Raw genomic sequence first — 27,512 nt, forward strand, 5'->3', positions numbered from 1 at the left:
AAGAGAAAACGTCGAATATAAGGAAAATGAGCTAGTTTTAATTGCAAACCCTTTAAAACAAGGTAAATTCTACAACAAATACAATGGACCTTATAAGGTCATTAAGAAAATTTCAAACGAAAATTACCTCATCGAAATACCATTCAGAGGAAAACTATTAGAAGAATTGATCCATGTGGAAAGAATAAAAAAATACTTCCCTCGAAAATAATTTTATGAAAATCTGATGAATAATAAAGAGATTGCTGAAAATTTTATTATCAAATAAAATACCAAAACTCCACATAGTGGAGATATGTTCTAGAAGAAAATTGCAATAACGGTAGAAATGTGAACATACAAATTGATAAAATTTAAATAATAAAAGTTAAAATGATGAGAATGAGAATGTTATTAATAATTTTTTTTACTCAGGAAATACCGGTGTGCTAACCAATACAAAAGTAGAGTGTGATATGGTAGTTTAGAATACCATACCACTATAATATTATTCTACTTATGATGAAATCTATTATACATCAATAATGGGAATATGTTAGACATAACGCATAAAATGGCAAGAATTTGAAGCCTGACCAGCCTCAAACTTGAAAAGTCATGAAAAGATAATAACATAATTGGAAAAGGAGTTAAATAACGGTCCAACACATCCCCATAAGTTGAATATTTATGAGAATCAATATATATATAAAATAAAATTGCAAAAATGTAGGATGTAGGGATTCAAGTTATTGATGTTATAATGATTTTTACATAAAAAAGTATCAAAGAACTCTGAAGGAGTCCAAATTTGAAAAATAATGAATATGATATAAAATTGAGAGGAATGAGAAAAAAAAATATGAATGATTTATATTATTTATGAAACTATGGTGGGACATAAATATAAGGAAAAGTAGACCCCCCCCCCACCAGCAGCTCCGAGAAAATATAAGGTAGCTGAAGCACAAGTTGACTCCGAATTTAATGAGTTGGAAACATCCCAAATGTGAACTTGTATATTTTATGATAGGGGACCATTATAATTACTATGTGTTATTTGTATTATTATGCCTCAGTAGCCACCAAGGTGTGAGGTCACCCCTTCTGAAAGGAGGGGAGAAGCCTTATACCTTCCTTAATTATAATTACTTATATCGATGCTGCAAAAATATTCTGTGATTATTTTCCATTTTGTTTGTTATTTGTTATCAATTGTTTTAAAATGTTAATCTGTTTTATTTCTTGTTATTTCTTGTCTTATTCTCAAAACTGTGATTATCATTTTGCCAACAGCTTAATAATCTTGATATGTAACTATACTTATTGAGAAAATTGTCTTCTAAAAAAAAAAAATTTATATATTTCTATGATTTACTCATTAAAAGTGATAATTATCATCCTTGGTTGTGGGTTATAAATTAAGTAACATTGATTATTTTTTGATCAGCTGGGATTATTTTTCACCAGTTTTTATTCATATGCATTACCAAACTCATGTAATTATTTGTTTCTTTAATTGTTTTATATACATCCGCCAATGCGATGGCTAAAATATCACACCATCGCATCAGCGGATACGAAATCCGCTGATGTGCAACTTTGGATGCACAAAGTTGCACACGGCACAATTGAGGCGATCACGCCACCTTTCTGCCAAAACTGCTGAATCAGCAGTTTTGGTGGAAATGTCCACCGACGACTAGGTCGCAGGTGGATCGATATTTTAGTCGCGATAGGTACTCGAGAAGGCAACAACATCGCCTTAGCTAATTACCGTATTTGTTAAAATTGAATCGATCGTTAAATAAAGTGAAAAATTAATTGATACAATCGTGTTCGTTCTTTTATTCGGTAACTCAGAATCGGTAAATTGCTACGGTAAAAACCTACGTGACAGTAGCAGCCAAAATCAAAAACCAAACTGCCAGATGTATTCCATTTTGTATAAATGATGAATGACCTGTGACAAGGTAGGAAATTGTAGGAAATTCAAAGCTAATACAATATTGAAAGCAGGTATGTTATGTTGTTGGATGAGGGTTAAATACGCAGTGTGGAGCAAAAGCCTCACATTTGCGAAGCTTAACCCTCATAGAAAATCACTACTAGCGTCATTACTAAAAAAAAACACTAGTAACTTTTTCGGCAAGTAGCGTCACTACTACTGACAGACGTTACTAATGACTAGTAACGTTTGTCAATAGTAGTGACACGCGCAAATTTGCGCATTTTGCACTGAAAATCATGGCAAAAACATGTTAATGGCAGCTATTTACTCGTAGACCCTCCTAGAACAACGAATTCTCCCCAAAAAAATTTTGAAAATTAAAAAAAAATTCATGCCTGGGGTGGGGTTTGAACCTGCAACCTCTCACTCTCTAGTCACCTGCCTAACCAACTAGGCCACTGGGGAAGTTGGAAGATGAGGTGTTTGAAACATTTATATGCACTTTTTAGCACTCTGGACTTTAAAAAAATTTCAAGTTGAATGATTTTTTACAAAATTAAAACTGAGTTTTTGGTGTGTTGATTTTTCTAGATAAAAATTAAATGGATATCATACACTCGTATTCGATATTTCTTTGCGAAAATGGACCCTTCCTCGTCCCCTTACCCTCGTTCCCCCCTCCGAGGGGGCCGGTACCTCGAAATTTTTTTTTTCATTTTTCGACTGCAATTTCGGCTTTATTCGCAAAAATGGACTTTTTTCTGTTCCTCTCCCCTCCTCTCACCCCCCGAGGGGGCTGGTACCTCAATTTTTTTTAAATTTTCGACTGGAATTTAGACTTTATTCGCAAAATTCATGAATTTTTTTCCGTTCCTCTTCCCTCTTCTCCCCCTCCGAATATTGAAAATATAAATGGGGCTAGAGCAGCTGAGCAAGCCACAACAAAAGTTCTTGACAATTGACAATTCTTCATTTTTTTCAGGATATAATTTCTATATTTTCACAAATAACCAATTTGGCAAAAAATTGAAATGTTAAATTCGGCGAAAAAAAGGGAGTTTTAGATTGAGGATTTCTCTAAAAATATCGCATTATTTTGTGATGTGAGAAGTCAATTTTGCTACTATCTAATTTTGGTCGGAGAAAGAAAAAGGAAAATGATCTGGCCCAAGCGGAAAATTTTCAAAATTATGGTTTTTGGTAATTCTTTAATTTTCACTCGTTACTAGTGTCGGCTCGGTCATTAGTAGCGTTAAATCATTCACTAGTAACGTTGAGACAGTCGCTAGTATCGCCAAACTGATCGCTAGTAGCGTTGAGCTGATCGCTAGTAGCGTCAAGTCAGTCACTAGTAGCGTCGAGCTGGTCGCTAGTAGTGTTGAGCTGGTCGCTAGTAGTGACAAGTTGGTCGCTAGTAGTGACGAGTTGGTCACTAGTAGTGACGAGTTGGTCGCTAGTAGTGTCAAGTTGGTCGCTAGTAGCGTCAGTACAAGCGCTAGTAACGTTTTCGGTATCACTAGTAACTTTTTCAGAAACGCTAGTAATTTTTTGAAGTCACTAGTAGTGATTTTCTATGAGGGAAGAAAAATCATTCCCTACATTCAAGTATTAAGTGTAGTCTGCACAAAGCCATATTTAGCACATTTCCAAAAGTTGGTTCAAGTGATGCACCTTTGCTAGAATTCATTCTGCATACCTTAGAGACAGAAAAAGAGCTGAGAAATTCCTGGGAAAAATTGAATTGATTTGGACAGCAAGTCAAAAGGTGATGATCATTCTACAATGGTTTGCATAGCACCATAATTATAGTAGACTAGTTTGCAAACTATGTTCTCATTCCACCTCTTCTGAACTTCTGGAGCCCAAATCAAGTTTTCCATGAAAAATTTCCTGAAATTTCTTGAAAATTATTTATAAATTTTTTACAAGAAATTTTTTAATTTTCTAATAAATAAAAAAAAATTATAATGAAATTTTGATCAAAGACGTCATCAAAGTTATTGTTGAAATTCATAATCTATACTAAAATTTCAGACCTTGATGATTCATTTCAAGCACATAATTTGGTTTCAGAACGCGCTGTACTTTTGTTATTTTTTGTATTTACTTTGTTATTATTTGTATTTGATAATAGAAGGGGGATACGGTAATTTTTGGCTGAGGAAAATTCGGTATATTCTCATTTCAAGTCTAATCTTATTTTTCGAATGGTAGGATCCTCCCTTAGAGGCCTACATTAACCCTTTCGAGGTCGAGGAGGTTCCGGGGTACGCAAATTATAAATCTGATGATTTTGTCAAAAGACATGTTTCCAAAGTTACAAAACAGAAAAAAAATTATCAAAAAATGAAAAATTCCAATCGCAAAAGAGGAAATTTGAAAAAACAATTTTGCTCATATTCGATTAGAGAAATGAGCGATGGAATGGAAAAAACAGTGTAAATTATTAAGTTACAGAAACTGAAAATAAAAACCAACAGACACATTAAAAATATGAACATAATAAATTTTAAGGAAGGAAAATAAATTAAAAATTGAAAAAAAGGTCAAGCAGCATTTACTAAAGTTACCAATATCCAAAGGACCAGAAATCACAGTCTGGTGAAAAATGAATATTAGAAATAAGAATTTATGTCACCAAGAGAGCTTTCTTCATGAAGTTGAAAAATCGCATCGCATATCCAACACTAAGGAAAAATTGAAATTTTAATTGACAAATCAAAACAATCCTGAAAATTGACTCAATCTGATGCTTTCTGAGTCCAATGGTTTCCATTTTAAAACATTTTATCTGTTGGTTTTGGGATAGAACATGGAAAAGTGCATCAGAAAATTATCAGACAGGTAGTGGAAAAAGGAAACCTGTAGTCTCAAATAGACAGTTTTTATTCTATACTGGAGACAAAACTGTTTTGATCAGGCTCAGAGTAGGGTTTGCGATGCGGGTTTCATTTCAAAAAACGTTATCTGGTCATTTTGAGATAAAACATAAAAAAATGCATTGGAAAATCACCAGACAGCGTGTGCAAAAAGGTAACTTGTGGTCATAAATAGACAGTTTTTATTCTGCAGATCTGCACAGATGAGTTTTCTATTTGGATTAGGTGTAAATTCTCAAAAAATCCTAAAAGGAGTCTTTCCATTTCAAAAAGTTTTATCTGGTGGTTTTTGGATAAAACATGAAAAATGGGATCGAAATATCACCAGATAGGGTGTGCAAAAAGGGAACCTGTAGTCGCAAATAGACAGTTTTTATTGTACACTGATGACATTACCATTTTGATAAGGTTCAGATTTGCAGAAAATGTCAAAGAGTAGGGTTTGCGATGTGGGTTTCATTTTTAAAAATTCCATCTGGTGGTTTTGGGATAAAACATGAAAAAATGCACTGAAAAATCACCAGATAGGGTGTCGAATATTGACAGGTTATATTCCACTAGATGAGTTTTCTATTTGGCTAAGTCAAAAATCTCGAACTGCTACTCGCTGACATTCGCGATGCGGTTTCAATTTCAATGAGTTTTATTTGATTATTTTGTGATGCAACATGACGAAATGCATCAAAAAATCATCAGACAGGGTGTGCAAAAGAGAAACTAGTATTCGGATATAGGCAGTTTTTATTCCACATTGATGAGGTTTTTATTCGGCTAAGTTGAAAATCTCATAAAATGCTACTGACACAGATTTGCGATGCGGTTTCCAATTTAGTAATTTTTATCTGATGGTTTTGAGATGCAATATGACAAAATGGGTTAGAAAATCACCAGATGGGGTGTGCATAACTCAAACTGTAGTCGGACACCGACGATTTGTAAATTGATTATGTTTCTTGTAGTAGATGTTTTTATGGATTTACTGTGTTGATTTGCGACTGGTTTATGCGTTCTATTGGGTGTCTGAAAATCGTATTCGAACAACTGCAAGATGTTGAACTCAGAAAGCATCAGATTGAGTCAATTTTCAGGATTGTTTGATTTGTCAATTAAAATTTCAATTTTTCCTTAGTGTTGGATATGCGATGCGATTTTTCAACTTCATGAAAAAAGCTCTCTTGGTGACATAAATTCTTATTTCTAATATTCATTTTTCACCAGACTGTGATTTCTGGTCCTTTGGATATTGGTAACTTTAGGAAATGCGGCTTGACCTTTTTTTCAATTTTTAATTTATTTTCCTTCCTTAAAATTTATTATGTTCATATTTTTAATGTGTCTGTTGGTTTTTATTTTCAGTTTCTGTAACTTAATAATTTACACTGTTTTTTCCATTCCATCGCTCATTTCTCTAATCGAATATGAGTAAAATTGTTTTTTCAAATTTCCTCTTTTGCGATTGGAATTTTTCATTTTTTGATAATTTTTTTTCTGTTTTGTAACTTCGGAGACATGTCTTTTGACAAAATCACCAGATTTATAATTTGCGTACCCCGGAACCTCCTCGACCTCGAAAGGGTTAATTTAATATTTACATTCCCCACCTGCGACAGCTATATCTACGTTATCTCTGTAAAATGAATTGATACTTCAATTTTCGTATTGCAGCTTTGAAGTGGCTTGAAAAGTATGTCGATCCCTGGGAGACAGTGCTTCAGAATTGGAAGTTGACCTACAGTGCTAGGAAAGAACTTCAAAAAGCGTTGAAAATTCATGAATACTTTCAATATTTTCCTGCTCTCGCATATGAAGTCAGCGGGGATGCCCTAGCCAACGATGCCAAAGTTTGGCCGCCTCCGTTACCACCATAGCTCTCTCAAAAGACTCAAGGACATACTCAAAAAACACTTCGTTCAAACCAATTGGACTTGGCACCGCTCGAGTAACAAAATTACCTTCCGGGTCATAAAGATCGATGTCTCTCGCCAGATCAATCCGCCAGTCGACGGTACGTGTAACAAATTGCCTACATTTTCTTGTTGTACATACAGGGTGTTAAATAAAGCGTGGGCAATAATTTCACAATAGATGCAACTCTAGTAGACGAACAAAAAACGTTATTATGATAAGTTGCCTATCTTGTAAAATGAAGGCGCTACAAGCTCCGCAAAACTGGAAATTTACCAATTTTGAAAAATTCATCAAAAATAAGAAAACGTTTGAATCACTTAAGTGATGGTCCTAACCCACAGTACTCGAGTAGACGAACAAAAAAAGTTATTATGACCAATTGCCTATCTTCAAAATTGAAGGGGCAAACCTAATTCAAAATTTCCTAATTTCGAGTGCCCCAAATTTGAATTTTGAAATTGTGCTTGCCCCTTCAATTTTGAAGATAGGCAATTGGTCATAATAACTTTTTTTGTTCGTCCACTCGAGTACTATGGGTTAAGGGCATCCTTTGAATGATTCAAACATTTTCTTACCATCTGCGTATTGAAGAATTTACTCCATTTTTAAACTAAAATTCACCAATTTTGAAAAATTCATCAAAAATAGGAAGATGTTTGAATCATTCAAATGATTCCCCTTACCCATAGTACTCGAGTGGACGAACAAAAAAGTTACCATGACCAATTGACTATCTTCAAAATTGAAGGGGCAAGCACAATTTCAAAATTCAAATTTGGGGCATTCGAAATTTGGAAATTTTGAATCAGGTTTGTCCCTTCAATTTTGAAGATAGGCAATTGGTCATAATAACTTTTTTTGTTCGTCCACTCGAGTACTATGGGTAAGGGGCATCATTTGAATGATTCAAACATCTTCCTATTTTTGATGAATTTTTCAAAATTGGTAAATTTCCAGTTTTGCGGAGCACGTAGCGCCTTCATTTTACAAGATAGGCAACTTATCATAATAACGTTTTTTGTTCATCTACTCGAGTTGCATCTATTGTGAAATTATTGCCCACGCTTTATTTAACACCCTGTAAGTATATTAAAATTAATAAACAAAAACTCGATGGTTTTTCTTTCTTTCATGTTGTATGGTAATGAAATTTAAATGGAAGCTCTTGAATATTCTTCTTCTCTTTTCTCCCCTCGAGTTTTGAGACAATAAATCTAAAACTCTCGCAATTTTTTTTAAAATTAATATTAATTTTAATTTCATTTTTTTTAAAGTAATTTTTTGGTGCCATGAAGAATGAGTTACCAATTCATAATAGTCTAATTCTTGTTTAGTTTACTTTTTTTTTTTAAATATTTGCGCAATATTATAACTTTTACAATTTGAAAAAAGCGCTCCAATATCCATAAAAAACTCAGGCGGAGTTAATTCATAAGTGATTACTCAAATTTCTTACGGGAACTCATTCCCAATATTTAATAAATACCTAAATAACTACGATTCTTTACAAAACAGGAGTATTTCCTATATATCTTCAAGTATTACGGGAATATTCCCGCTTATGTAGTTGAGCATTAATTTTTTTTTTGGCATTTTTATTATTTTAAATTTGCAACTCAGGCGGAGTGTTTAATATTTTCGGAATGTAACCCCTATTTTCTTTCTAAGGGGCTTCATGTGTATGGGTACCGGAATAATAAACGACATTAACCGAATTCGTAAGTAAGTATTTTCTTTTTTTGTTCATTTCAGTAGTTCAAAATCGGTAAAATACAACACGAAAATTTACATTACTTTTTAAGAATGATTTGTTAGACGAGTGATGAGGTAGGTTATTTTTAAATAATTTTTAACGACACCTATCAAACGTTCATACGCACCTCCTTTCCAAGGAGAATACCCTGGGATAAATTCCCATTTAATTTTATTAGTAACAACGTATTCTTTTACAGGTTTCTCAATCTTGGGTTTCACTTTTCCCACAATTGGAGCTGCAAAGACGAAATTTTTACCATTATCGCTAATAATCGTTTTGGGACACTGTCTACGAGCAGCGAAACATCGAAGCGCGTTTAGAAACTCGTCACCTGATTGGTCCTTGACCATTTCCAGATGTACAGCTCGAGTGACCAAACAGGTAAATAAAATTACATATACCTTTACTAATACTCTATAACTCTTTGAATATGAAAATTATATTGTTTGATTCTCCAAATTTCATAACATTGCTGATGAGTGCAATAAAACTGGTATTAGAAATTAAACAATAGCGATATTTACTTAATAAAATATTGAACGATTTTATTGTTCTATAATATGAATTCATAAATAGGTAAGTACTCAAACTTAATCGTACATTTGTACAGTGTCGTGATTTAACATTTAGTTCATGTTTTTAAATTGAGCAGTGTTGATTAAATTCTTTTTAGTGATACCTATTTATGTACTTGTCATTTTTTAAATTTTGATTCAGTGGGTAAATATTAGTACATATGTGATGCTAGTTCGGTTTTAGAAAATTTAAAATTTTGTATCCTTCAGAATCATTCTTCGTCCTGTGTTTGTTTTAGTACTGGACGGAGAACTGATTCTGGTTGATATAATTAATATGCTACACTTCAGGATTAGTTCAAAAGATGATTTTCAACTGCATAGCAGAGCCCGGGGCTGAAATTAAAGGAACTTTTCATTCTGAAAAGCTTTTGGAAACCAAATACCCGGATGTATAAATTGTTCATCGTATAATAATATGATTGTTATTTATGTTTTTATTTAGATACTTTTTTTTTGTTTGTGAGTTTTATTATGATTTTCTTTTTTGTTTTTCCTCTTATTATTGGCACCAACAATGTTGATCCAAACAATCCACTCCCCCTCCTAATTCTGAAGTCATAATGAACTTTCAAAAAAAAAACAAACGGCGAGCAAAAACCGTAAATTGTTTGTCGGATAATAATATGTTTGTTATTTATGTTTTTATTCAGATACTTTTTTTTTGTTTGTGAGTTTTATTATGACTTTTTTGTTTTGTGTTTCCTCTTATTTTTGGCACCAACAATGTCGTTCCAACTTATGATCAAAGACGAAGGCATGGATGTTGATGAATAATCATTTCCTATCGAATCAATCTGCTCATCTCATTTCATTTTATTGTGTTTTTTCGATTTCAATTTTCAAACCAGTTATGCGCCGTCAAAGAGTAAGTACAATTAAGTACACACTGCAGTGTTTAAATTTAATGCTAGACGTAATAAAATATCTCACTATTTGTTTTTTTTTTACCACAACGTCCAGCTTCCTGGAATCAGGCCCACGGTGGCCGGCATGCAGCGGCTCCCAGGCCTGCTATAATGCCAGCGGCGATGACCTTCCATATAATCTACAGGGAAGAAAACATTCCCCGCGCTAACAGATTCTACTTACAATTAAATAACTTGATCGAACGCATGCTTAATTGCTTAAGCTTAACACGTTTTGAAATGCGCCTGGCATAAAAGGGATGCTTATGGTAGAGTTTTAGATGGATACTCGAATTCATTAAATCAGGCCCTGGCACTAGAGGTAACCTAATAGAAAATCCTAATAAAGCACAAAACAAATGCATGTACATTATATTAATATTCTTCTGTCTCATTTTTCAGCATGATTTCGAGAACCCACCGCAGCCTTAGAATTAACTAATAACTAAACTCGAAGCATCGTTCGCTGCTAATTAAGCAACGCTATCCTTCTTAACTCGGGTTGTTATTATAACGAGCAAAACGTACTTATGATAATAGGAATATTCGACGCAAGTAGTAAGCCCGCCACCTCAGGCCCATATTGCATAGCCTGCCCCTGCAAGTTTTTTTTTAATCAACAGGGTTAACCGTTATTCGGTTGTTAGACAAATGTGTACAAAACGATGAGCAGCAGTTCCAACATTTCAACTTAGAAGAAGTATTAATGTTAGAAGAAGAAGAAGAAGTAAAAGAAGAAGTAGAACAGAAAATAAATACCCTGGTTGAAACAATTGGTAAGAAAAACATATTTTCTTAACCAAAATTTTAAATGATACTAACCATTTTTTTTTGTTCAACAGATCTGACAAATACCGATGATGAGGATGAGGATGTACTATGATTCGATTTCAATACTTTTTTTTCGTATTTTATTAATTATATGTGCTTTTTTTTTCACCTCTGATACTTACAACAATCTTGTTGCTATGTATTTTTTTGTATCTTAACATGTAACCAAAAAAAATTACAAGATCGGTTGTTTTAAAAATATTTATTATTCATATTTTTTTTTTACAATATTTACAGGTAATGTATGTACAAAAGGTAACTGAAGCTGGCTAGGGCACTCAAAAGCCAGGTAGCAATACCTTTCTAAAAATGTATAACCCCTCCAAGCTATTGCATTATCTGTATCCTTATATACACCTTCTTTTTCCATACACCTAAGTTCTGACCTTAAATTGGTTAAAGTATGGTAAAAGGACTTCCATGTCCTATTATAGTCATCATAATCATCATGATCATCATGACACTTGAATCTGGAGGTCCAAAAGGATATTGGTTTTAGACATAACATCTTGTACCACAAATATTTCGGCATAGGTGTGCTGCACTCCCGATAATGTATTGGCACCGCTTCATAATAGGCTATAATTTTTAATTAAACTTGTTAATAATAATAATAATAATAATAATAATAATAATAACACAATATTTCAGTTTTAAAACAATGTAAATAATAGTCACCTTGCACAACCGGATCCTCACTCTCTGAACTATACTCTGTTTTGTTGATGTCATTTATGTCACTCAATGAGATTAAACATACCAATTCTTACAGATGCTACCTCAGCATTCTCAGGGTTTGGATTTGTTACCTCGACATTCTGATTCGTTACCTCAATATTTGTAGGATTAGTTACCTCAGCATTCGTAGGATTCGTTACCTCAACATTTGTAGGATTCGTTACCTCAACATTCGTAGGATTCGTTACCTCAACATTCGTAGGATTTGTTACCTCAATATTCGTAGGATTCGTTACCTCAACTTGAGACAGGTTCCTTTATATTAGCTTCAATATCAGGAGTAGCAAGCAACCATAAATCACTCATGCCATAAAATTCTAAAAAAAAAACAGAAAACATCAAAAAAAAAAAGTTAGACATTTGGCATACTTAAAATTATCAGCCTAGGGAACTTGTAGAACATTTTATTAGATGAAAATTGCAATTTTTGGGATTAGCCTACCCTCATTTTTGAAGGATCCATGCAATTTTGAAGTTTTGAAACAGATCAATTTGAGTAAATTTGAAATTTTTCAGAAATTGATCTCTTTCAAAACTTCGAAATTGCATGGATCCTTCAAAAATGAGGGTAGGCTAATCCCAAAAATTGCAATTTTCATCTAATAAAATGTTCTACAAGTTTTCTAGGTCAAATGTTTCATTATGGCAAATTTTCATTTTTTGGTTTTGCTCATTTTCTAGACTTTAGACGCCCGTAGTTTCTCCCCATGAATAGATAGAGGGGCTTGTAGGTAGCGCGCTGTGTTCGCCTCGACGAGAGCTACAAAATGGTACTACTCCCGTATAAATCCCCCATGTCACACATAGCAGGTTTAAGAGCTTAAAATCGGATCTGGCTGTTTCCTATGGCTTTTCACCTGCAAGAATAGGTATAAGCCTATTTTATCATGATGAGTTTTTTAAATTACATTTATGTAGAGGCAAATAGGAGGCGGAGGGGTATTTCTCATAACATTTTTCGATATTTTTGAACTTTCCTATGACCCCCCAAAAATGTGTGTAATATATCTTTACTTGAAATTTTATTTTAAATATAAAAATGTTTTTGTGTATTCGCAAGAAAATTATTTATTTTTGTAATGGATACCTATGATTTTGTAATTGAAAGTTTATAGCACCCTCATTATGTGGGTAAACGAATTTTAATTTGATCATACTTCTTGACAGTTCCCTTGTTAGGTACATACATTTACATAGGTAAGTTATTTTTTTAAAATTAGCAAGTTAACTTTTCGTCAAAGCACTTCGTCACACATGGCGCCATATCTCAACACGACGTCTGATCATATTACCCAATTCTTTCGTGGAAAATCCCATCCACGAGTCGAATCATATACAATTCGAGGAAATCATGAGACAAATTTTAAAAAGAGGGGCAAGGGCGAAGGGTGTTAGACGGCTTTGATAATACAGTAACAATAATAATCGATACATACTCGGAGCGTACTCGTATTATAATTAGCGCGTAATAGGTCAATAAAACGTTGTTACTGGTCACTGACTTCCAATCAACGCGTGTGTACTTATAAACTACCTATCTGGTTTCCAGCCACCGAATCACTTTCACTTCAACGTAGAAATGAAGATCGTTCGAGGAGGTGTAAGCGACTAATGGTAAGCGTAGCGCGAGTAGGCGAGTACTGAGTTTGTGAACGGTAAATGCGACCATCAGAGGCTTCCGATTAAACAAAAATCATTCTCTCGTAATTTATTTCGATAGCGCATTCGTAAAAGTCGACCGTCATAAATGGAACTTATTCATTGTTTATGTTTATATATTTTTGGTTTTTATCAATTCGCCGATGCTGCTGCAGTCAATGACGTTGTGATAAAAAAACACAGTGAGATTCCTCTACTAAAAGAAGCACGTACGTTTACATAATTTTTCTTTCGTATTCACTTTATTATTACCTATTCTATTAAGTAATTTTTTCACCTACACTTATTTTAAATATTAATTTATTTCACGAGTTAGCGATACCCACAGCTTTGTATTAACGAATTCGAGTACATCATCGAGAGGTGTGTTGGGATGATTTTTAATAGAAATTTTCTTTCTCTCGAATCCAAAATTGGAAAAGGGATTTGAAGTTGACCGCAGTTTTGAAAAGAGTTTTTGCAAGGGAGATATTGGTGCTCAAAGGTTTGAGGAAAATAAATAGGAGGTTGTCTAAAGTTCAAGTCAGGTTGACTAGAAAACTACAAATGGTAAACTTCTGGAACTTTTGCCAGTTTGTGAGTTCATAGAAGAGCTTTATGGAGATGGAAAATTTAGAGCTAATACCTTCTTAAACACCAAAAATCAGCTAAAAAATTTGAAAAATGATTTTCTGAAAAAATTCCTGGTTGCAACTTTCAATCTAATTTTTGATTAAAATTTCAAAAAATTGGGGTGCCTTTTTTACGTGTTCTCGATTTTAAAAAAATTTCAAGATTACCAAAAAATGGATTTTAAAAAAAAAAAGTCAAAATTTTACAAGTTGAACTATTTTTATAAATATCACACCATATTTTCAAAAAATTCGTATTAGAGCATTTCAAGTGAGGGGCTTCATGGAAAAGGGGCCTTGGTCAATTTTTTTTCGCTAATTTTTACAAGTTCAAATTGACTTAAAATTTTTTTTTTTATACAAGCAAAGATTTTCCAATTCATTTTTTTTAATGAAAGAACACTTTAATATCACTGAATATGATGGAATTGATAAAAAAATAATAATTTTGAATATATTCAGAATTGTAAAAATCAGAAAAACAAAAAAATTGACCAAGGCCCTTTTTCCATGGAACCCTTTAAGTACTCCTCACATCGGTTTTCGTATAAAAAATGATTAAAAATACCAAGAAATAACCTTACAAACAGCATTAAACATCAAACAAAACTCAAAGGTCCAAATCACTCAACAAAAATCTGCTGAGTGAAGTTGTTAATTGATTTAACCAACTTTTCTTTCGAATGTGGAGCAAAATTGATCAAAATATGCCAATTTGCGCAATTTCGACCCTTTCAAGAAAAAAAATGGTATTTTCTGGTAATCTTGTAAATGTTTTAAATCGATAATAGAAAAAAAATTATCCCAATTTTTTGATAAATCAATCACCTAGTAAAGTACTTGGGGGTATTTTTTTCAGAATTTTTGAGCGTGTCCGTCTTGAAGAAATATCTTTCGCTCAGAAAAGTTGTAACACTGATTTTCACCACATCTCCAAAAAGCTTTTCTATACGCCCATAAACTGGTGAAATTGCCAAAAAATTACCATTCGTAGTTTTCAAGTTAATCCTGCTCAAACTTTACAATAAGTATCCCAATTTTCCTCAAAACTTTGAGCACCCCTAACTCCCCTTCAAATGCACTTCGAGAATTGCGGTTTGCACCGTTTGTTATCTCTCTTCGAGATTCAACCCATTTTAAAAATATTAAAAAAAAAACCGACTCCAAAAAGCAAAAATCTTGGAGATTTGACATGGAATGACCCCATAGATAGGTAGTAGGTACCTACCCAATCTAGCACATGATCATCGTCCTTGGGGGTTAGTTACATGATAGATGGTTATTATTTAGCCAAATTACTAAATTATTACAATTATATCTTCACATGACCTAATATATCGAAAATTGAGTATTCGTAACCTGTTTGGTAATTTAGAGTGACCAGTAATTATTTAAAAAATTAAATATGGGGACAAGAATTCTTAATTTTGGTTGATGGAAGTTTGAACAAATTCAGATACTCATTCGGGGCGGTGCAATCAGTCACGTGCACAATCAAGTAGTTGAAAATAACAGGGTGTCTGCCAAAATTTGATATTCAAAAAATCGTGACTTTTCGCGACCTTTTTCCTCTCATTGAAAATTACAGGGTGTCTACCAAAGTTTAATATTCAAAAATCGTAACGTTTCGCGACCCTTTCCCCCTCATTTTTTAACAAAAAAAAAACTGGTTTACAATAAAGTTCGCGACTCCCCCCCCCCTTGAAAATTACAGGGTATCTACCAAAGTTTGATATTCAAAAATCTTAGACTTTTCGCGACCTTTTCCTCCTATCATTGAAAATGACAGGGTGGTTATTAAAATTTGATATTCAAAAATCGTGACTTTTTGCGACCCTTTCCCTCCTCATTCTTCAACAAAAAAGTTTACAACAAAGTTCGCGACCTTTCCCCTTCCCCCATCATTAAAACTACAGGGTGTCCACCAAAGTTTGATATTCAAAAATCGCGACTTTTTGCGACCCTTTCCCCCTCATTTCTCAACAAAAACCCTTCATTGAAAATTACAGGGTGTCTAAGTACCAAAGTTTGATACTCAAAAATCGTAACTTTTCGCGACCCTTTCCCCCTCATTTTTCAACCAAAAAAACTGGTTTCCAATAAAGTTCACACATTTTTCAAAAAAAGTTTTTATCGACTTGGTGATTTTTGGTAAAAATCGCTACATTCTCGAGACTTTCGCAACGTGGTAGATATTCTGAATTAATTTCACAAGTTGAGTGAAAAAATCAGTTTTTGAAAACATTTAATAGGTTCCATGTGTAATAAGGACTGTCCAAAACTTTTGAATCGAAAATTATTTCAAATTTAACCAGGTCTACATCTACGTGCCTAGCGCCATAAAAACTCTCATCAAAGATAGGTAATTATACGAATGAATAACGTAGCCTATAAAAAATACGAGTAGATGTTACGAAATCCCAACAACGTATATCAATAGTTCTTCGAAACATGTTTTAAAATCTTCAATACAGATAGGTAAAGGTATAGAGAGAGAAAGAACGCGTACTGGGTACACCCGTCGATTATTAATTATATCGAATAATCGATGTTTTGTAAACTATTCATTTATAATGTACTCGGTGTATTGGTTACTCAAACCAATACAGATATTTGTACTGTACATCACGTGATGACGGCCGACAGGTACCTATGTACATGCTGTAATATAATTTTTATGTCATGGACATACCTACCCAACACATAGTGATTATAACACGAGAATAATTTTCTAAGCAATACAGGAGTAGGCTACTTGAAAATGAAAAGTGAAAAAAAAAGGCCACCAACCAAAAAAAAAAAAAGATTTGCAAACAGTAAGGCTCGCTACTCTTCTTACGTAACATTTTTTTTAGGAAGTACCTACAGGTATTGTAAAGGGAAATAATTCGTAAACATACACAAAAGTACACGAAACCGGTTCCCGGACACATATGATTTTGGCAAATTAGACTCAATTATCGCAATATTTTCGGAAACTCAGATCCTATCTTGCTACTCTGTACATATGTATAAAAACACAGGAAGCTCATCGGGTCACGCCCAAGGTACGAAATAACCGGAGATATTCGTGGAAAAGAAACCGCATTCGTAAACCGTTAAAATTCGACGTTTTTTTCTCTCTTCTTTTTATTACATAATTTGGACAAAATTAAATAAATTACCAGACGATTTATAGTTCAGTTAGGCTACTCGAGTACTTGTACTCGTATTTATGATATTCAATTGCAACTTTCTCTCGTTTTCCGTACCTACCTGCGGATGGCGATGGCGGTAGTAAAAAATTAATACGGAGAATATTACTGTCGGCGAATAAGCGATGAGAAAGGAGTCGTACGAGTACAGTATTATTTCCCCTTTAAGCAGTTGAACGTCGAGTTCGACTCTTCCTCTGTCAATTAACCGATACTTTATGTAATTTTAAATTTATATACCTATTCGATAGTATTGCGTAATTTTTTAATCGATCGTATTGTTTTTTTTTACCTGGTATTTTTTTTAGCCGTTTGGTTGAAACCATGCAGAAGAAAGGATCCGAAGCTGAACGAATGTATTCGCGATACTTTCCAGAATTTGTTTCCATGGTTAGCCAAAGGTGAGGATAGAGGATTGATTTATTCACTCGTTACGTCAATCGATCGAATCTATAAATACCGATGTAATGTTTGTATGTGTAGGTATTCCCGAAATTGGAACACAGCCGATGGAACCTTTGCATATCGAAAAGGTATCTATAGCTAAAGGACAAGGAGGCGTTACTTTACAAGGATCTTTTAAAGATTTAATCGTACATGGGCCCAGTAACACGACTGCATTATATACCAGGTTATTACAAGTTACCAAATATTCCTATGGCTATCCTGACTCGTTTGTTCAAAACTCGTGGTTCTTGTATTAATTAACATTTTGTTTCCCATTTTTTTGTCTTTTAGAATGGATATGAAACGTGGAAAATTAGATATTGGTTTGTTCATTCCTGTCATTAAAGTTGAAGCTAAATACGACTTGAAGGGAAATATCTTGTTGCTGCCTCTAGTCGGAGTTGGTGATGCGAAATTATACCTGAGTAAGTCGCATTCAAAATACTTTACACTGGGGCGAGTGAAAAAAATTGTGGACTAAATTCACTGGAAATGTTGATTTTGAGTTAAAAGTCACGCAGAAAAAATTTCAGCTCCGAGGAGGGAAAATATGAGTCCTCAAAGAGAAAAATTATTTCGAAAAATTCGTGGTGTTTTACTCAAGCCCATACGAACTTGTTTTAAGAAAAATTCGCCAGTTCAGAAAGATGGTACATATTTGAGATTCTGAGTTAACCTATAGGTCATTGTCATCAAAATCTGAGATCACTTTTAAGGTACTTCGAATTGCAATATGTAGTGCCAATTTTTTTTGATAAATCGAGATGGCATCTTTACGTTCCGAAATACTTTCCCACTTTCAGAAATCATATCTTTCAAAGTTTTGGCTCAATTAATGCGAAATATTCGAGGAGGAAAATTTTTAAAAACATGACTTCGTCAAAAATAAAGTGATTTGCAAACTATCAACCACTCAGTAGAACCCTAGCAGAATCTTGGAACTGAGCCATTATTCCCAGAACAGATTAAGTAGGTGAGGGACTTACTTACTCAATTTTTTCATAAAAAAAATCAACTGTGGTGACTGAAAAAATTCAACGTAGAGAAAAATGATCAAAAAAACAATGTTCTGGTTTTCAACTTTAATAAAGGTGGAGTAATTTTGCAACTTTTTGGTAATACTGCTGATTTTTGGCAAAAAGCAAGACTTTGGCAATCTCAGTAAAAAGAAGGACCCAAAAAATTGATACTTCTTGGCAATTTCTGGTAAACAAAAAGAAGGGGAAAAATGAACCTTAATCGAATTGAAGGGCCAAAAATAAGAGAACATACTCGGTATTAGATTTTAACTTGGTCAATCAGGTAAACTTCTGATTTTCTTCCATTCTTTGAACCAAATTAATTTGATGTCCAAAAATTCATCGAAAATCGAAAAATGTTGTACTCAACACTTGAAATTTCGGCTGGTGATGTATTTTGGCACGATCAGATCTTTCCTTTTGTTTTCGGTGAGCTTGTTAATTCGTCTCAAGGCTCCTACTAAATCCCCCCCCCCCCCCCAAAAAAAAAATATAATAGGTAACTGAAAAATTGACAAAACATGAAAAAAAATTTTAATGCAGAGAAAAATGATCAAATGAACAGTCTAGTTTTCAATTTTGAAAAGTTGGACCAATTCGCAACTTTTTGGTGAAAAAGCGAAACTTTTCGGTAATTTTTTGGCAACCAAGTGAGAATTTTTGCAATTTTTGGCAGAACAGCAAATTATTGTTGGCAAAAAGCAAGCCTTTGGCAATCTTAGCAAAAAATCAGAATCTTTTGAGAATTATATATTTTCAAAAAAGCGATACTTTTTAGCAATTTTAAACAAAAAAAACCATCAAGACATTTGGATGACTCCTGAAAACAAAAATCTTTTTCAGAAATTTTGCCAAAATGTGAAAATTTTTGTAAAAAAGCAAGAGCAAGAGTGCAAGACTATGCCAATTTTGGGGAAAAGTGGAACTTTTTGATGAGTAGGTAATTGAGGCCAAAAAATTATACATTTTTTTCGCTATTTCTGTCAAAAAAAATTGACTTGGAAAATTTTTGGAAAAATGTGGCACTTTTTGGAATTTTTACCAAAAAATTGTCCGTTCTGCTAAAAATTGAAAAAAATTCAAATTTGCGAAAAAGCGTGATTTTTTGGCAATTTTATGCAAAAAAAAGTTACAATTCTAAACATTTTAAAACAAGGGACTTTTTTGGAATTTTTACCAAAAAATCAGCCATTTTACTAAAGAGTAAAAAATTTGAAAAAGCGAGAATTTTTGGCAAATTTTACTCGTATGCAAAGAAAAACTAATATTCTTAGCATTCTTAAAACAAGGGGCTTTTTTGGAACTTTTTTTTTGGGGGGGGGGGGAATGAAATTGATCGAAATTTTTGCTAGAACGGAGCGCGTGTTCTCGTCAATTTTTAGCAAGAAACAAGACCTGACAACTTTAAGCAAGACTTTAAGGCAATTATTGTTGGTAAAAAAGATAGGTACCATATTTTGAAACATCGAGTGAAAAGTGTGATATTCTGGAATTTTCTGCAGAAAGCAACGCGACAATCATTGGAGATTTTTCTAAAAAGAAAAAATTTTTTAAAATGCGAGAATTTTGTTAATTTTTGGCGAGAAGCAGAAGTAACGTACGAGTATTTAAGTAATTAGGACCCAAAGAATTTCACAGTTCCTGTCAAAAAAAAAACTAGGCTTGAACAATTTTTGGAAAAGAGCGAGACTTTTTTGGACAACTTTTTCAAAGAGAAAACTTCAACGAATTTTTGGGGAAAAGAGAAAATTTTCTAGCAGAGTTTTTATCAATTTTTGGCACAAACTAAGACTTCGACTATTTTTGCAAGAAGTAGTGCTTAATGACAATGAATTATTGAGAAATTTTTTTTCACAATTTTAGATTTAAAAAAACGACATTTTTGGGACTTTCGGCAATTTTTTGCAAGGACAAATTTTCATCAATTTTTGAAAAAGTGAAAATTTATGACAACTTTTGATCAAAAGCAAGATTCGACATTTTCTCGGGAATTATTGGCAAAAAATAACTATGCTTTTTCGATTTTCAACGAGAAAGTGAGACTTTTTGGAAAAAGCGATACTTTTGGGTAATTTTTTTAAAAAATTTGGGAATTTTTGGATTTTTCTGTGAAAAAACGAAAATCATCACCATTATTTTAGACCAAAAACCGAGACTTCGTTTCAAAATTCTAATCTTAGCTTGGCAGAACGACGATCCAGTTCTTGATAAATCTCAAGAATTCAGAGCGAACCATTTCACAAAAATCAGCATCTCTACATACCTATTTACCCACATACATCAACAACAACTTGAATATATAAATCACTCTATGCATATTTTATTAATGTTGCAGAAAATGTAACCACTCACGTGCAAACTAGAATATACTTCCCAAAAATACACGATGAAGAAGTAATGGTAGCATCGAGCATGAAAGTAGAATTCAGTCTGGCCCTAATGAGAGTCCAGCTTTCCAATCTGTTCAACGGCAATCAAGTATTAGGTAAATTTATAACTCGATTACGTAATTAAAAAATTCCCGTTTTAATAACACTATCGCTAGTTGCGTGTTTGTACATCTGAGCATATTATAAGATCTACATACATCGCATACTTGGCTACTGTCTCTTCATCTTAGACTTATACTTTTTCATCAAGAAAGACACGTTAGAAAACAATTTACCCGATTCGATTATACCTAATGTCGAGAGCTCAACTCAAAAGGTATTTATTCGTATTTTTATCACTCTAGGACGAACAGTGAACACTTTCCTGAATGAAAATTCGGTCGAAGTAGTCAACGAGTTGAAAGAAAACATCGGCGAGAGTTTATCCGGAGTTTTCAAAAAGATCATGAACGACGCCTTCAGTCATATTCCACTCAAACTGTGGCTAATTGAAGATTAAACTGATTACGAGGTTCTCATCAAACTCTTCTCATTATTATATCGAGTTTGACTTTGAATTGATTTAACTTCGATTTTTCCCCACAAATGTTTTCCTGTGATTTGTGCAAATGTTAAAGTTATTTTATATTTTTTTTTGTTTCCAAGTTGTCGTATCGTTAGATTTGGAAAAATAGACTGTAGGCGCCCTATTAGGTACTATGTACATGTAAGCCGGCAATCTTTTTATATAGGTACACGTATAGTTTATACCGTGCTCAGAAAATCATATTTTTAGTTACTCGTAGATTTCTGGAACGTATGTATAAATAATGTAGCTAGATGATTCATAAATTAGAACACATCGATGCAGGTTCATCAAAATTGAAACTAGGAGAATCTCTAATCAAGATCACACACGTTGGCGTCGTCGTATGCTTTTATAATTTCGAGATTTCGTAATTAAACGACTTAATTATGCCTTCCTATAAAAGATTAACGTCCGATTTGCATAAAAGAGATGAATGCGACTGTTGATAAACCAGTTTATGTAAATCATTGAAAAATCGATATGTTGGTTAAGCAGTATATTCTCGTATCTAGAAGGAAATTCTCACGTTCTCGCGTTAAATGCAACTATTCTGATTTTCAGTGCCATATATCGTCGAGACGAACTCATTTCCATACAACTAAACCAATAAACGTATACTTTCTTTTATTATTTTCATTTTTTTTTTTTTTATTAAATTCTCTTTTTATAGACACCTATAAAAAAAAATTAGAAGTTACATAATAAGTTTATTTATTTTAACATTTTTATGATCATTTTTCGTAAATAAACGTGATGTAATTATAAATAAATGTCATTTTTGACTATTTATATAGGTAAATTTTAGGTTCGAGGTATGGTTTGCAGTTGAGCATGCCTCACCTACGTAATAACTTGATTAGGTACAATAACACTATAGGCAACGATTTTGAACTTTTTACTTAAAAAAAAGTGTGTACATGTAGAATCCGAAACAAACTCTTGTAGGACAAAAACGGTCATTTTTGCAACTTTGATTATCTCTCCTGACCTCAAAAACAGCTCAAATTGAAAAACCCCCACTTTGTTCTTTGTTTTAGGATCCAAAGTATTGATTAAGCACATTTTCAACCCGAACAGGAATATGCAGTTGTCTCGTGTAATTTACTATTTTCGATCGTAAACAGCCAAGAATTTACATCTCATTTTTTGCGACTGTTGGATTCTAATTACCACGTTCTCTGCAGAACTTATGTATCGGAAACGCTTCTTCTAGAAGCAACGGATATAGGTTGGTAATAGAATACTGCGGCGTCGTAAAATCACGCCATATTCGTGCAAAGTTGCGCACGGGGTCGTTGTCGTTTTTTGGGATAGGAAATATCAATCGCGACAAGTTGGCGCCCAACGTGGGGCCCGGACAAGGAAGTGCCGGATGAATTCAGTATGAAAATGAAAAAAGAGCTCGCAAGAGATATAATATGGGATAGCTTTGAAAAAAACAAACAATCAAGTTTGATGGGAAAATATCGAGATTACCTACCAAATTTAAAATCAATGTTACCAGTTATGAGAAAACTTGACTCGAAACGGAATTTATCATTTTCCTCGATAAATTGGCCAATATTTTGGATACAAATCGAAAAGCGTTCATCTGAGACGTAGATATCCTCCAATTACCGATGTCAGGTTCTCTGTTCATTCATCGCTGTATCAAGATCCAGTGAAATTGAACGGACGTGTTGTAATGTACAGAGAAGAAGTTTAAAAAAGAAATAAATTAGTTCAACTACAGATTCCTGGCGAAGCAAGTCAAGAGATAGTTATAAAGTCAACTTCCCTTGCTGCAGATAATTAGTGCCACAAGGCCAGCTCCAATAGACGATGGACCCCAGGAATAATGTAATTGTTTGACTTTTTGTTCGGTTACCACAGGTATCAAAGATTCCAAATCAAATTCTTGAGATGGAATGTAATGAACCGGAGCCTGAGATTAAATTATTGGATCAGTTGGACCCACTATCACCAAAAAACATAAATGATGATACAGGTCATTCAAATGTCTCAGTGCCAGAATCTTCTTCTGTTGATGGGACTTATTATGATAACGATCCAGCAAATTATTGTGGAATTGAAAGTTTCACAGCGACTGTGCTGAACCATTTTCTGAAAATGGGACCATGCCAGCTAAAAGCATCAGAAATGCCAGATGGCCACTTACCTATCACTTCCACTGCCGCCATCGAAAAAGAACGATAAATTTATAATTTTTACTTAATTTTAATTTTTTTTTTATAATTTATAATTTTTACTTAATTTCATTTTTTTTATTTTATTTAATATGTCTTTAAAATATTTTGAGTAGTTGTGGTGGTGCCAGCTGTGGTGTGGTCAACGACTGGTTTACACCAATAAAACCCTGTATGGTCCTATCGGATGGAGATGTAGTTTCATACGTTGATAACCAGTGAGTATAGATCATTTTTATATGAAAATTATGATTTTTTGTTCTCTGTCCATTTTTGGTTCAAATGGAAATGGTATTGTTTACAGCGAAGCGACCCATTTTCATAGTCCAACGAAAAATTCGTCGTCTACAGCTGCCCATTTCCATTGTCTAAAGAAAACTCACTTTCTTTCTACCTCGTATTGAGATTTTTCAAAACCGAAATTCGGTTCGCGCTTAAGGTATTAGTTGAAATTTTGAAAACTTGATAGGAACTGTGAATTTTCAAAAATACGACTGTGGTTCTCACATTCGGCATACCTATCATTTGTCCTCTTCAACTTAAAATTTTCCACAAACCATTACAAAGGTATTGCTGTATTATGCACAACTATTTGGAGATGCAATGCCTACAGTACAGTAGAACGACGAGTAGAAAGCTTGATTGATCTGACAGAATTCGAAGCTGAAGAATTCGGAGTGCAACCAAACAATGTGAATCAAATTCAACGCGACACGTTAATCATTTACTTCGGAGCACTGTAATTCAGATCTTTTCAATTGTATTATTTCAAATGTATTTTTTTTAAAGTACATACATTTTTTATTTTAACAGCTTGAGCAACCAATATTTTCGTTTCATTTTAACCATACCATATTAGATCAACAACACAATTTAGGGTATTATTTTCACGAAACATGAATTCATTCTTATAAAATAAAACACTTCGAAGGCGACAGCATTGAAAGCGAATTAACACGACGTATCGTATAATATGTATATAAATATATGTAGAAGAGAAGAGGGGAGAAAGGTACCTAAATATGAAAAAAAAGATAAAACAACGTTCGGTATTTACACACAAAAAAATCAAGGGGCGCAATGGCGCATACACGTAAAAATATTGTAAAATTTTCTCAGGCGATTACTTTAACGCACTATAAAACCCATTGGAAAAAATATTGAAGTCATAAAAAAATCATCTCCACCAAAATTAGTCACCAAAGTTATTCAAGGTTTTTCCAAAATAGCAAGCCCACCAACAGATTTAACAATAAGGAGATCACCCAAACCAATCAAAAGTAAAGTGGGACATTGAACAACAACAGGCTTTTTGATACTTTGAAAAATGCCCTCATCTCAGAACCAGTATTAGGTATATATTTATTAGATTAATTAAATGAATTAAATTTAATATAATTTAATTATTTATTAATAAATTAATTAATACTCATTTAAATAAAAATAAAAAGCAAGGGGGGATGAAAAACGCGACACTATAGTAGAATGGGATGCGTCAAATATAGCCATAGGAGACGTAATTTCAAGAAATATAAATATTGATGTTGTATTGTTTTGTGTTTTCAGAGGTTATTGATTTGGGGTTGTCGGATATTAAGACTATCAAGAAGAGGCCTAATTTTCAGAGGGAATCTCCTGAGGATGTTATGCTAAAGAAGACTGGCCACTGGCCAGGTATCCATTATTCATGGTGAAAATGAAACGCAGTTCAAGATTCACGAAGCCCCTGGGGCCATGTGTAGGCGATTCGATGGCCCAAGAGTGCTATGAGCTGCTGGTACTTCAACAAGTATTATACATATATATTTTTTTTGTAAGTATTTAATGACTTTGTATCAAGTAGGTATCCAAATATGCTGGAGTGCCAAGGCGTTCAATCACACTGAAACAAATGTTATTTTCTTAAGACGTTTTTTTCAATCAGTTGAGCTTCACAACAATTCGACTTGGAAAAAAAATTATGAAACATAATAATAAGTATTGATTTCATAATACATACCGATAGTAATATTCAAAATAATTAATTTCTTGACAATAAAATCAAGACCAACATACTTTTGTTCTGCCGAAAGCTTAATTCTTTCATCTCGATAATTTTTGCACATGTTTGGTCTTCCTTCTGATGAGATGAAATATCTCGAAGACTTTGGTGCAATTCTGGAATTTTTGCATCAATAAAGCCGAGTTCAAAAGGTTTGAATCAAAAATTCATACCAACATCATTTTACACTGGATTTCATCTTCAAAACAATAACTGTAAGTTAACGTTTCTTTGCGGAGAAGATACGCCATAGTAAGGCGGAATATTTTCCTTTGCTTTTATACTATTTCACTTTTTGTATGATGAAGAATTTCACAAATTTTTTCTTATTCTTCAACGAATTCTTTTTATCTTTGGAAGTTTTTTTTGGCTATTTTCTATTCATTTTCTTCTTCATTCAGTATTTCAATAAGTTTTTACACAAACGGAACTATGTAATATCATTGAACAAGTAGTGCCATAATATTTACTACGTTCAATTACCAACATCTGTAGTAGTATCCAAATTTGTTTTGAATAATGTTTTAACCTTTGATTTTGTTTTATCAAATGTAACCATTCAACACTTAAAACAAACATTTATTATCAAAATATTTGTCATTTTAAAAAGTTATCAAAATTATGCTAGTTAATGTCATTGACTGAGGATTGATCCAACACTATTCAATAAAATTATATGAAATTTTAAAATACACTTGAAATTATTCCTAACAAGTTGAATACCTTACGTTTATGCTAATTTTGTAATGTTGGTAAAATTGATGATTACGAAATTATCAAAAAATCGGAAAAATCAACTTGACAGGAATAATTTCAAGTGTAACGTTATAAAATTACAATGAATTTCATTGATTAGGAAAAATGATTTTAAATAACTGTTATCGTCAGTCATCTATGTATTTTCCATGAAATTTTGCAATTTTTTTTAAATTTCATTAGTTTTCTTAATTTCTAGATTTCGATGGTCAAAACATTTGTCATTTTAAAAATGTTTTGAATAGTTGTTGCTTCATGTCTTTCATAGTCTATGAGGCTCTTTCCATTAGTTGCTCGACTTTTTCAGAATACAGCCATCCGATGACTTCGTCGCACTTCTCTAACATCAACTCTCTATCGGATTTCTCCATTCTAACTGTATCTTCATTTTGCAATCTACTTACCTACTTCAAAAGTTTAACATTTTCTTCTCAAATATGTATGATTAGGCAGAGGATTTTATCTCCTTTGGTATTCCAGGAGATTTCAAATTTCGTCTTTTTATTCTTTTGAGTATTTTTATTATTATTATTATTATTATTATTATCAATATTGCGGCTTCAACAAAATAATATTTAAAATAAATTTTGTTTTTGTGATTTCTTATTTCACATCAATAGAAACTATATCTAATAAAACTGTCAAAAGGAAAGTAAGACAGTCTTTGGTTTTGTAGATCTGTTTATTTGGTTGGATGTATATATAGTGGGACTGAAGAGTGGATGCCATCACATTGTTATTATACATCTTCAAACTTTGATCCCCAAGGGGCGTACCTCTAGTTCTTTCAAAACCCGGCTCGTTGAAATATGGATCGGGGACAAGGATACGTGATTGTATCGGGATAAGTGATTGTATTACCCCTACGAAATTGAACTATTCACGAAGCTACATTGTATCTCTTGTTGCTTCACATAATGCATACTTAATATTCTGCCAACATTGTACTTAGAGCAACATTAAGTTGACGACGTGATGACCAAGTAATTAAATGAGTACCAAAACTTTTGATCGAAATTCCATTATAGTAGAGTGAGCTTTGAGATCATTCGTTGCAAAACTTTCATCAGTGTAACAAATTAACGGATATTTTAAATTTGCATTTTTATGGTAAAT

General features: G+C 33.1%; 2 protein-coding genes and 2 long non-coding RNA genes across 13 annotated transcripts in view; 2 read left to right on the top strand and 2 right to left on the bottom strand.

Annotated features, from left to right (window-relative positions):
* Positions 1-27,512, bottom strand: part of LOC135844575 (uncharacterized) — a 427,884-nt gene that overhangs the window by 129,045 nt on the left and 271,327 nt on the right. The gene's annotated exons all lie outside the window — the stretch shown is intronic.
* On the top strand, positions 9,223-10,892 carry LOC135842697 (uncharacterized). The gene is made up of 3 exons (XR_010558174.1): positions 9,223-10,278; positions 10,359-10,732; positions 10,799-10,892. It is a non-coding gene; the product is annotated as an uncharacterized LOC135842697 (long non-coding RNA).
* LOC135842750 (uncharacterized) lies at positions 10,975-13,059 on the bottom strand. Its single transcript, XR_010558182.1, has 3 exons — positions 12,962-13,059; positions 11,762-11,842; positions 10,975-11,366 (listed from the first exon to the last, which is right to left on the bottom strand). It is a non-coding gene; the product is annotated as an uncharacterized LOC135842750 (long non-coding RNA).
* On the top strand, positions 13,139-22,183 carry LOC135842619 (protein takeout-like). Its single transcript, XM_065360201.1, has 6 exons — positions 13,139-13,393; positions 17,298-17,390; positions 17,473-17,620; positions 17,728-17,861; positions 20,791-20,940; positions 21,190-22,183. The coding sequence occupies exons 1-6, from the start codon at positions 13,273-13,275 to the stop codon at positions 21,342-21,344; spliced, it is 801 nt and encodes a 266-aa protein (XP_065216273.1). The 5' UTR covers positions 13,139-13,272; the 3' UTR covers positions 21,345-22,183.

This window comes from Planococcus citri, chromosome 1 (genome assembly GCF_950023065.1).
Source record: "Planococcus citri chromosome 1, ihPlaCitr1.1, whole genome shotgun sequence".
Classification (NCBI taxonomy): Eukaryota; Metazoa; Arthropoda; class Insecta; order Hemiptera; family Pseudococcidae; genus Planococcus; species Planococcus citri.

What these genes read in the sequence shown, in the direction of transcription:
- LOC135842619 (XM_065360201.1), top strand. Translation starts at nt 13,273, where the DNA reads ATGGAACTTATTCATTGTTTATGTTTATATATTTTTGGTTTTTATCAA. An exon ending in TGATGCGAAATTATACCTGA is followed by an intron (nt 17,862 to 20,790) that starts GTAAGTCGCATT and finishes TTAATGTTGCAG; the next exon opens with AAAATGTAACCACTCACGTG. An exon ending in CAACGGCAATCAAGTATTAG is followed by an intron (nt 20,941 to 21,189) that starts GTAAATTTATAA and finishes TTATCACTCTAG; the next exon opens with GACGAACAGTGAACACTTTC.